The 12,392-nt window shown below is 42.9% G+C and overlaps 1 protein-coding gene across 4 annotated transcripts in view; it reads right to left on the minus strand.

Moving 5' to 3' along the window:
• Window positions 1-12,392, minus strand: part of RAD18 (RAD18 E3 ubiquitin protein ligase) — a 281,611-nt gene that overhangs the window by 263,106 nt on the left and 6,113 nt on the right. For all 4 annotated transcript variants that reach the window (XM_073574946.1, XM_073574947.1, XM_073574945.1 and 1 more), the window contains exon 2: window positions 9,414-9,495. In XM_073574946.1, coding sequence (XP_073431047.1) covers window positions 9,414-9,495 — 82 coding nt within the window. The remainder of the gene's footprint in view (window positions 1-9,413; window positions 9,496-12,392) is intronic.

Below are 12,392 nucleotides of genomic sequence, written 5' to 3' on the forward strand. Positions count from 1 at the left end.
CAGTTTTAATTTTGTTAATATATCGGTACTAGCTTGCTGTAAAATTTACTAGATTCCGGCTAGTGGATCACTCGCTATCTAGACATCTCAAGTGTCCGTAGCTAAAAGGACATAGATCTTGGTGGGTCGTTCGTTACTTGAAAGCTTTTTTCCCCAGAAAAACAATGTTTTAAACACGTGTTAACTATTTATTAATGCTTATGGAAACATTTTCTATCATTACTGATTAGAAAACAATACAGGCTCACATTTATATTTTGGCAAAAATTAGTTGCAAAATTTTCAATTATAAAAGTGGGTGTAAAGTACCTGGAAGGGGCTGAGTCAACAAATATCAGACAGGTTTATTAAGCCAGAAAATGTTGGAAACCTACACTGGTAGTAAGAGGTGTAGACTTCACTTTAAGGCTATGTGCACACGCTGCGTTTTTTGCTGCGGTTTTGGCACTGTGGAACCGCCGCAGTTCCGCAGACATGGTACAGTACCACGTAACCCTATGGGTTTTCAAAACCGCAGTGCTCACACTGCGTTTTTTTCCGCGTGGGTTTGCTGCGGTTTATAAACCGCAGCATGTCAATTGTTTCTGCGGATTCCGCTGCGGTTTCACACCTTTAACATAGTAGAGGTGTGGAACCGCAGGGCAAAACCGCAGGTCACTTTACCTGCGGTTTTACCAGTGATTCCGCGGGGGAAAACTCGCAGGTGATTCCGCAGTGTGTGCACATAGCCTTAGACTGTTTCCATGTTGACATTTGGGTGAGTTTTTGATGTTGCAGATTTTCTGCACCCATTAAGTAAAATCATTTTTTTTAATTAACCCAGAATAAAAAAAAAACTCATTGCGGGAAAGTAGCCCAAGACTGTATAAAACTGCAAAATGTGTGAAGTCGTGGGTCCCATTTAATACATTTGCTACAATTTCACTAAAATTTGCATGAAAAATCCAACGTTGACCCCTGGATTTCTGCTGCTGATTTGCTGTGGGTAAGCAGCACATCCACTCGAAAGGCAAATCCTCGCAGTCTTCATCTAAAATAACTAAAGGGCAACTTATTTCCGAGTCAGTTTTTTTTTTTCTGCAACAATTCAATCAGAAAATTTCCATTGTATGTGAATGGGTTGTGAGAATCCGCAGACTACCAACAAACGTGATGCAGATTTTGATAACTGTGTCTAATACAACATGAGCGAATCGGGTCTAATAGTTTCTACTCCAAAACAGTCAGCAAGCTAAAGCAGGTCAGACAAAACGTCATCACTACAGGACAAGTCAACAGACTGAGGATGGCTCATAAAAACGAAGCCAACAAAAACCATAGTCAGATTGCGATTTTTTTTTTTTCCCACCATATTAGCCCACTTAGATTTTCCCATTTTTCAGTACATTCCTTGGTAAAATGGATGGTGTCCTACATAACTACTATTCAACCTGCAAAAAATAAACCCTGCTGCTGCTATTATTTTACATGAATAATTGGATATGGGTTGTCCAGACGCAACGAAGGTGGTGGCAGGATCAAGGCACACATGCAAAATTTACAAGAATGAGGCTGAGTGCAGACGGAGTTTTGAGCCCTGCGGATTTTTCCGTGCAGAATGGAAGAAAACCGCAGGTCAAATGACCTGCATTTTTCCTGCGGATTTCTTCCATTTTTCACGCGGTTTTCATGCGGTTTTTGTGCGGTTTTCCATTGCGGTCTTCCCCCTGCGGATTTGGTAACAGGGGAGATAGAAAACCGCACAAAAGAAGCAACATGCTGCGGATTTTGTACCGCAGGAAAACCGCGCGGAAAAATCCGCAGCGTCTGCACAGCGTTTTTTTTTCATTCATTTTAAAGGTACTGTACATCACAATGCAGATATGCAACGTTTCTGCGCGGTAAAATCCGCTGCGGAAACGCTGCAAATCTGCATCGTGTGCACATGGCCTGAAAACATTTTTACCACAAGGAACTATAGCCCACGACTGCAAAATCACTTATCAGTAGAAGTAAATGAAAATATGTTGCGGGCTCTTGCCCTCCACGGACAGCTTAGCTCCTGGCTTCCCAGACTTGCACACTATTTACACAGTACATACCGCAGTAACCTATAATGGAAAAAAAATCAAGATAAATATGGAAATGCATCTGTGCAGAAAGCAAGATAAATACTGGAAGCTCCAATAAACCGTGTAAACAACAGATAAGGACGCCGCTTACAATGCTACGAAAAAGAAGCGCTATTTGCATCCTCCCGGTTCACATAGGCAGGAACTCGAGATAAATCACACATGGAGAGAACTGATGGGAGCTGAGTTATGACCAGCAATTCTATTTCTATCACCCTGGTGTAATCGTGGCCGTCTGTGACCTCTCGCTGCTGATGCTCAGTGCTTTCGGCACAAAAGTGGTGGCAGATCACATGGAAACAACACGTAGATGAGTAATCGCTGGTTTCCAAAAGGGTCAGGGTGAGTTCAGGCTTCATACTTTAGCAGCAGAAAGTTTCCATGTGGGTTTTGAGCTGTAGTCCCCTTTTGCAGGTACTCCCACCTTACCAGTCCCATGAGAACCCTTCCCTTCTCCCTGCTGGACTCGACCCTAGTGATGATGTGTCGACAAGTGTAACAGAAGCAGCGGTTCTGTGTCAATACACAAAATCTCTGGTGGTGGGTACCATAATTGTCACCATAGGAGTGGCTGGGTAAACATGTATACAGTTTTATATAGTCATCAGTAACCGCGGATGTAGCTGCGGATCCAAGGAGCAATTCACAGCACACTCTGCAAAAGTACAAGTGGATTGCATTTAGCAGGGGAAAAAGATCTACGATGTGAGAAATCCACATCACATGTTTGCTCTTACTGTGGATTTCCAAATATGCACCACAGGTTGATTTGCTTGCAGAGAAATTCTGCTGCCTAAGGCCCCTGTATATCAGTCTAATATATGGACATCTGAATTAAGCCTAAGGATTTCTTACATTCTCGACCACCTGCCCAACGCTGGGCAACATGGTGACTCAGTGCCTAGTACAGTGCTATATATGGGGCAACATGGTGGCTCAGTGCCTAGTACTGTACTACATATAGGGCAACATGGTGGCGCAGCAGCTAGTACAGTACTATATATAGGGCAACATGGTGGCTCAGCAGCTAGTACTGTACTATATATAGGGCAACATGGTGGCTCAGCGGCTAGTACTGTACTATATATAGAGCAATATGGTGTCGAAGTGGCTAGTACTGTACTATATATAGGGCAACATGGTGGCTCAGCAGCTAGTACTGTACTATATATAGGGCAACATGGTGGCGCAGTGGCTAGTACTGTACTATATATAGGGCAACATGGTGTCGAAGTGGCTAGTACTGTACTATATATAGGGCAACATGGTGGTGCAGTGGCTAGTACTGTACTATATATAGGGCAACATGGTGGCGCAGTGGCTAGTACTGTGCTATATATAGGGTAACATGGTGGCTCAGCGGCTAGTACTGTACTATATATAGGGCAACATGGTGGCTCAGCAGCTAGTACTGTACTATATATAGGGCAACATGGGGGCTCAGCAGCTAGTACTGTGCTATATATAGGGCAACATGGGGGCTCAGCAGCTAGTACTGTGCTATATATAGGGCAACATGGGGGCTCAGCAGCTAGTACTGTGCTATATATAGGGCAACATGGCGCAGTGGCTAGTACTGTACTATATATAGGGCAACATGGTGGCTCAGCAGCTAGTACTGTACTATATATAGGGCAACATGGTGGCGCAGTGGCTAATACTGTACTATATATAGGGCAACATGGTGGCGCAGTGGCTAGTACTGTACTATATATAGGGCAACATGGTGGCTCAGCAGCTAGTACTGTACTATATATAGGGCAACATGGTGGCACAGTGGCTAATACTGTACTATATATAGGGCAACATGGTGGCGCAGTGGCTAGTACTGTACTATATATAGGGCAATATGATTACTCAGTGGCTAGTACTGTACTATATATAGGGCAACATGGTGGCGCAGCAGCTAGTACTGTACTATATATAGGGCAACATGGTGGCGCAGTGGCTAGTACTGTGCTATATTCGATCACTGGCTCGCTCTTGTCATCTGCACCTCAAAAACATTTCTAGAATTCGACCTTTTCTTACTTTTGACTCTGCAAAAACTCTTACTGTTTCTCTTATTCATTCTCGTCTCGACTATTGTAACTCTCTTCTAATCGGTCTCCCTCTTACCAAACTCTCCCCTCTCCAATCTGTCTTGAATGCTGCAGCCAGGATCATATTCCTCACCAATCGTTACACCGATGCCTCTACCTTGTGCCAGTCATTACACTGGCTACCCATCCACTCCAGAATTCAGTATAAACTTATTACCCTCACCCACAAAGCCCTCAATGGCTCAGCACCACCCTACATCTCCTCCCTTGTTTCAGTATACCACCCTACCCGCGCCCTCCGTTCTGCTGATGACCTGAGGTTAGTATCCTCAATAGTCAGAACCTCCCACTCCAGTCTCCAAGACTTTACACGTGCCGCACCAATTCTTTGGAATGCACTTCCCAGGTCAATACGATTAGTCCCCAATCCCCACAATTTTAAGCGTGTCCTGAAAACACATTTATTCAGACTGGCCTATCGCATCAACACATTAACCTAACCTATCCCTGTGTGGCAGAGCCAAAAGTTTTACCATAACCAGGTTCCCAGCATCATGTTCCCACATGCTTTATGCATCCATTAGCCCTCTGTGTCTGTACTGTTACACACTTAACATTATGGCTGGTCCATACAATCAGGGCAACTGTTACCACCCACCTTTCGTGTCTACCTCTTTCCTCATAGACTGTAAGCTTGCGAGCAGGGCCCTCACTCCTCTTGGTATTTGTTATAATCTACTGTATGTGATTATTGTTATGCTGTAATGTCTATTGTCTGTACAAATCCCCTCTGAAATGTAAAGTGCTGCGGAATATGTCGGCGCTATAAAAATAAAATTTATTATATTATTATTATTATTATATATAGGGCAACATGGTGGCTCAGCAGCTAGTACTGTACTATATATAGGGCAACATGGAGGCGCAGTGGCTAGTACTGTACTATATATAGGGCAACATGGTGTCGAAGTGGCTAGTACTGTACTATATATAGGGCAATATGGTGGCACAGTGGCTAATACTGTACTATATATATGGCAACATGATGACTCAGTGGCTAGTACTGTACTATATATAGGGCAATATGGTGGCACAGTGGCTAATACTGTACTATATATGGCAACATGATGACTCAGTGGCTAGTACTGTACTATATATAGGGCAACATGGTGACTCAGTGGCTAGTACTGTACTATATATAGGGCAATATGGTGGTTCAGTGGCTAGTACTGTACTATATATAGGGCAACATGGTGACTCAGTGGCTAGTAGTGTACTATATATAGGGCAATATGGTGGCACAGTGGCTAATACTGTACTATATATATATGGCAACATGATGACTCAGTGGCTAGTAGTGTACTATATATAGGGCAATATGGTGGTTCAGTGGCTAGTACTGTACTATATATAGGATAGCATGGTGACTCAGTGGTTAGCACTGCTGCTTTGCAGTCCTGGGTTCAAATCCCGACAAGGACAACATCTACAAGGAGTTTGTATGATCTCCCCGTGTTTGCGTAAGTTTCCTCCAGGTTTCCCAGTTTCTTTCCACACTCCCAAGACAAACCGATTTGGGCTCACTTTCTAAATTGCCTATGAGGACAGTGATGAAAGTGTCTGTAAAGGGCTGTGGATTAGGTTAGCGCTATATACAAACTCTGCAACATTGCACCACATCTGGTTTCATGTATTAATGCAGGATTACCAGACCTATGGAGCAAACCACATCAAGGTGACCCTCTACATCTCCTGAGACAGTCGCAGTCATCGATTTTTTATCTAGTAGAAATTCACATGAAACCAAATGTCACTGTGCAGCCATAAGCCTATATGATGGCTTAATGAGCTGAAATGTACCATCATGGGCATATGACAGGTAATAACTGCAGGTAGTAAAGTAAAAGCTCCTTTAATCCTGCTAATATAATATGGAAATCCTGATAAATCGGCATGTGTAAGTGACCAGTGTATAGTGGAAATGACAGCTCATTTGCATGGTGGCACGTCAGACCACACACGGGGCTAAACCGCAGTCTGCGACTGGAGAAAGCAGCACAAATAAAAAATCTAAACCGAACCTGAATGTCAGACATGATCTGGTAACATAGGCGACATTGTAGAAATCAGGGCTGTGGAGTCGTAGTCGTGGCTCATTTTGGTGGAGTTGGAATAAAATGGACCGACAATATATAATAAATTGGGTACAGTAGTTCAATGCAGAATGTGCTGAATATTTTTTCATAGAAATTTGGGAAAGTTATGAAAAGTCCTATAAATGGCTGTTCTATTCCTGATCTAAGGCTACATTCACACAAGAACAGGTTCTTGCTATTGTAACGGACAATGCTTCAAACATAAGTACAATTAAACTGATGAATGAGAGTAATGAACAACAGCTAGAAGAAAATTTAGGATTCAGTATGTTTGAGATGGAAGGCCACAGCGCTGTTCATGTAACTGAGGGACAAACAGATATTACAACAGAAGAACAGCAAAATTATACTTTAGAAATAGATGATCTTGTAGAAGCTGGTTCAAAACACTTTCCTATTCATCACATGCGCTGTGTTGTGCACACGCTGCAGCTGGCAATAAGTGATAAGGTACTGTCACACTTAGCGATGTACCAGCGATCTCGACCAGCGATATGATGCGATCAGGATCGCAGGTGCATCGCTAAGTGGTCGCTAGTGAGCTGCCACACAGGCAGATCTCACCAGCGACATCGCTGGGGACGGGGGTCGCTACTTACCTGTCACACCAGGCGATCCTGCGTCCTCCCGCCCGGCTCCAGGCTCGTCGCTCGTCTCTCCACAGGAAGCGCCGCAGGAAGCTGACGACGAGAAACGGTCCAGCCTGTTCTCGCGCGATCAGCGATAACCAGCAGGGGAGCGGTCGTCGGTAAGTATCACACACAGCGATATCGCTAGCAATATCGCTATAACGTCACAAGTTATAGCGATATTGCTAGAGATATCGCTTAGTGTGACAGGCCCTATAGTGTGCAAGAGGGACATGCTGGAAATCTGATTGGAATAGTGAGGAAATTTGTAATTGCCGCCAGAACCCCTAAAATTGATTCCATCTTGAAGAGACGTGCTGGGAAAGGGGCAATTGTCGATCAAGCCACTCGGTGGGGCAGCACTTATTCAATGATTGAGCGATTGCTTGAACTACAACCGTTTCTTATAGATATGACGAACCCTCAGGTAACCCTAAATGAAGGTCAATGGACACAGGTGGCTGAATTGAAGGAATTGCTTAATCACCCATTTACCATGACTAAAAAATTACAAGCTGAGGATTTAACTCCTGGCATTTTCATAAGGGAGTGGAAGAACTTGCTATTTTGCATGTCACAAGGAGGAGGTTTAATCGCAGATGGCATTTCTGCTTCAATGAAACAGAGAGAGACACAGCTATTGGAAAATAAAATTTTTCTGGCAGCTGTTTATGTGGACCCATGTCATCGTATACTGCTTGATGATCAACAGCTTACTAAAGGAAAAGAAGCTCTGACTGAGGTAGCACTTAGGATGAATGGGCTACATGAGGACTGCCAGGCGTAAGAGGACTTGGGTCCTGACAGTGCTACTTCTGCCATATCTTCATCCTCATCAGATGAGGAGTTTGACTTTGACAAGTATTTGGATGACATGGAGCAGGCAAAGCGTTGCCGCAAAGAAAAAGATTTCACTCCGTCTCCTATAGCAAGCAGATTGACCATATTTCAGCAAAATGTTTCACTTGCTCTCAAAGAAACAGAAAAATTTAACCGTTCATCAAAACTGACTGTGCAGGAGGCAATTCCTTTATACCCGGAAATTGTTAGAGATGTTGCCCATGTGGTTTCGGCTTTGCCTCCAACCCAAGTTACTGTAGAGAGGTTGTTCTCTAGCCTTAAAATTATTAGATCAGATTTGAGGTCATCTATGAAGGAGGATCTAATGGAGGCAATTCTATTTCTTAGAACAAATTCATAGGCTGCACAAATGTTAGTTATTTATGTTTTTGTTGAAAACTGTTTTTTGCCACTTACATAGTTTATTACTATGGGTTGATCTTTCGAGCGAATAAAGTAAATTTGCGGCTGACTGGACATTACTCCCCACTGTTCTCCCCACCCTACCCTACCCCCAAACTCTTTTCCTTTCTAGATTTTGCACTATCCCTTTCTTCTATCCTGTCTATTTAGTTAAAAGTTCATATTTTAATGCGACAGCTACAGACATATTTATTCGAAATTTGTCAATGAACTTGTTTTGGACTTATTCACAGAAGGTTCTGAAGCATTGCAACTACCTAATCTAGCAATAGCAAATTGTCATAAGCAGCAATTAGAAAAATGCTGATAATTGTTCAGTGAGATTGGTCATATTAATTATGAATCTGATGGAAATGAATCTCACTTGTCGCATGTAATGTAATTTCTTCTTGTTTAAAATTAATCAAAAAGTTTAAAAACAAAAAATACATAGTTTAATACATAGTGTTATATATATATATATATATATATATGTAATATTACATATCGTATTACATATTTACAATTTATTACAGTTTTTGTGTTTTAAAGTTGTATTCCAATAAATAGATATTCTGTTCTATCTAAATATCTTGATTATTGTATAATAAAAATGATTAAATGTCTGATGTTCACATTGCACTACAATGAATTTTTCACTTAAATATAAGCAATATATGTTGGAGTCGGAGTCGTGGAGTCGGTGTAAGGGAAATTGAGGAGTCGGAGTCGCCGGTTTGGCTTACCGACTCCACAGCCCTGGTAGAAATACCAGCTCTCTGCTCCAAAACGGCTATGCAGCGGGGTCTATCATATAGATTATACCCTTGGACGGATCAATGCATGTCACGCATACATCACAGTAATGGAAATGCCTGGCACGGGGAACGGAGCTTACGACAAGCGTTCCTGACTTATGTTGCTTTCTAAACAGCGATTGTTATCGGTGATTGATATAGGAGGAACTTTAAGTGGAAGTAGTCTAGAAGGCAGAACATGACGGGTAATTACGAATTGTGAATGGCGCAAATTAAGAGCAGAGGTTAATATGGAGCCGTTGTTTGTCATCAGGATAACGTACAAGATCGGGGTCTGTGTACTGAGAAAAGTGATGACGGCGGAAGACAACAAAAAAACAGCGGAGGACTCAAACAGAGGTTAGGAGAGTACGGCAATCAATCCCTCGCCTTCACGTCTCTGGGACCCAGGGGAACAGACATCGAGGATACTCACAGTTATGTGAACATTGTGGGATAATCATGGCGATGTTGAAGTAATCAAAGCAAATTCCACAGTGCAGCAAGTCCTCGAGATCCTGCAAGACAAATAGCTAGGGGTCAGGAAAATCGAAGGAAGGGCTCAACCCAAAAATTTACTAAAAGGCAGAACGAGGGAAAAGGCATGCAAGAAGTGAATAAATTACATTAAACTCACCTATCGATAGATAAGCGCACTGCGACGCATAAAACCCAAACATTAAACACGACATGTTCCCACATTGCACCTACCAAGAAGCATATACCCATGTGTTAACCTAATCCGCTCCAAGCAGTACTTGTATAACAACCCGATAATGTGACTAAAACTTTGCCACCATGACAAGGATGCTATACTGTAATGCGACAGGCTGAACGGGGTCTGGTGGCCAGGAAAGAGGCCCACGTGTAGACGCAAAATCAACAACTCCGGCCTAGAGCAAAATCCAGCTTGTGCTTTTTCCCCAGACAAGTTTACAAGCCACAGTCAAATTTTACATTTTCTGGGATTTAACCACTTACTGCCATCAGACGTACTATCCCGTCCATGTGCCCTGGGACTTAATTCCCAGGGACGGCATAGGACGTCATAGCGATCAGCGGCGCCCACGTGGTGAGCACCGCTGATCGCGGCCGGGTGTCAGCTGATTATCACAGCTGACACCCGGCACAATGTGTCAGGGGCGGTCACGGACCGCCCCCGACACGTTAACCCCTTGTACACCGCGATCAAACACGATCGCGTTGTACCGGGGGTTAAAGGGAAGCATCGGCAGGGAGGGGGCTCCCTCCGTGCTTCCCTGAGCCCCCCACCGCAGCGCAATGTGCAGCGCTGCTGCGGGGGGCTCTTTCCCTACAGGCCCCCGGATCAAAGATGGCGACGGGGACCTTCAGGGGCCTGTAGGGTGCTGACTTCCTCACTGCCTGCAAAGCGCAGGCATGAGGAAGTCTGCAGCAGTGCCTGTGACAGATCGCTGATCTGTCACAGTGATCTGTGATGTGACAGATCAGCGATCTGTCACAGGACAGTGATGTCCCACCTGGGACTATGAAATAAAGTTAAAAAAAAAAAAAAAAAGTGTAAAAATAATTTTAAAAAAAATGCTATAAATTAGTAAAAAAAAAAAAAAAAATATTCCCCAATAAATTCTTTTTTTGAAAGTAACGAACCCCTTAAAAAAAATAAAAAACGAAGCAAAAAATAATGATTTATTATCATACCACCGAACAAAAAGTGCAATAACGCGCGATCAAAAAGACGGATATAAGTATCCATGGTACCGCTGAAAACGTCATCTTGTCCCGCAAAAAACGAGTCGCCATACAGCGTCATCCGCAAAAAAATTAAAAAGTTATAGCTCGCAGAATAAAGCGATGCAAAAATAATTATTTTTTATATAAAATAGATTTCATTGCATAAAACTGACAAAACATAAAAAAACAACCTAAATGAGGTATCGCTGTAACCGTACTGACCCGAAGAATAAAAGCGCTTTATCAATTTTACCACACGCGAAACGGTGAAAACGCACCCCCCCAAAAGAAATTCATGAAACACTGGTTTTTGTTCATTCTGCATCCCAAAACTCGGAATAAAAAGCGATCAAAAAATGTCACGTGCCCGAAAATGGAACCAATAAAACAGTCAACTCGTCCCGCAAAAAATAAGACCTCATATGACTCGGTGGGTCAAAATACGGAAAAATTATAGCTCTCAATATGTGGTGATGCAAAAATTATTTTTACAATAAAAAGCGTCTTTTAGCGTGCGACAGCCGCCAAAAATAAATACCGCCATAAATAGTAAATCAAACCCCCCCGTTATCACCCCCTTAGTTAGGGAAAAATAATAAAATTAAAAAAAATGTATTTATTTCCATTTTCCCGTTAGGGCTAGGACTGAGATTAGGGTTAGGGGTGTGTTGGGGTTCGGGTTGGAGTTAGAATTGGGGCTTTCCACTGTTTGGGCACATCAGGGGCTCTCCAAATGCAACATTGCGTCTGATCTCAATTCCAGCCAATTCTGCATTGAAAAAGTCAAATGGTGCTCCTTCCCTTCCAAGCTCTGCCATGAGCCCAAACAGTGTTTTACCCCCACATATAGGGTATCCGCATACTCAGGACAAATTGCAAAACAACTTTTGGGGTCCAATTTCTCCTGTTACCCTTAGGGAAATAAAAAATTGGGGGCAAAAATATCATTTTTGTGGAAAAAAATGATTTTTTTATTTTCACGCCCAAGCGTTATAAACTTCTGTGAAGCACTTGAGGGTTCAAAGTGTTCACCACACATCTAGATAAGTTCCGTGGGGGGTCTAGTTTCCAAAATGGGGTCACTTGTGGGGAGTTTCAATAGTTTAGGTACATCAGGGGCTCTCCAAACGCACATGACACCCGCAGACCAATCAATCAAAGTCTGCATTCCAAAACGTCACTACTTCCCTTCCGAGCCCCGACGTGTTCCCATACAGTAGTTTTCTACCACATATGGGGTATCAGCGTACTCAGGACAAATTAGACAACAACTTTTGCGGTCCAATTTCTCCTGTTACCCTTGGGAAAATAAAAAAATTGGAGACTAATTGATCATTTTTGTGGAAAAAATACGATTTATTTTCATGCCTGGGCATTATAAACTTCTGTGAAGCCCTTGGGGGTTCAAAGTTCTCACCACACATCTAGATAAGTTCCTTAGGGGGTCTAGTTTCCAAAATGGGGTCATTTGTGGGGGGTTTCCACTGTTTAGGTACATTAGGGGCTCTCCAAAGGCAACATGATTCCTGCAGACCATTCCATCAAAGTCTGCATTCCAAAACGTCACTACTTCCCTTCCAAGCCCCGACATGTGCCCATACAGTAGTTTTCTCCCACATATGGGGTGTCAGCGTACTCAGGACAAATTGGACAACAACTTTTGGGGTACAATTTCTCCTGTTCTCTTTGGGAAAATAAAAAA

This window comes from Dendrobates tinctorius, unplaced genomic scaffold (genome assembly GCF_039654945.1).
Source record: "Dendrobates tinctorius isolate UK_male_01 unplaced genomic scaffold, ASM3965494v1 ptg000041l, whole genome shotgun sequence".
Taxonomy (NCBI): Eukaryota; Metazoa; Chordata; class Amphibia; order Anura; family Dendrobatidae; genus Dendrobates; species Dendrobates tinctorius.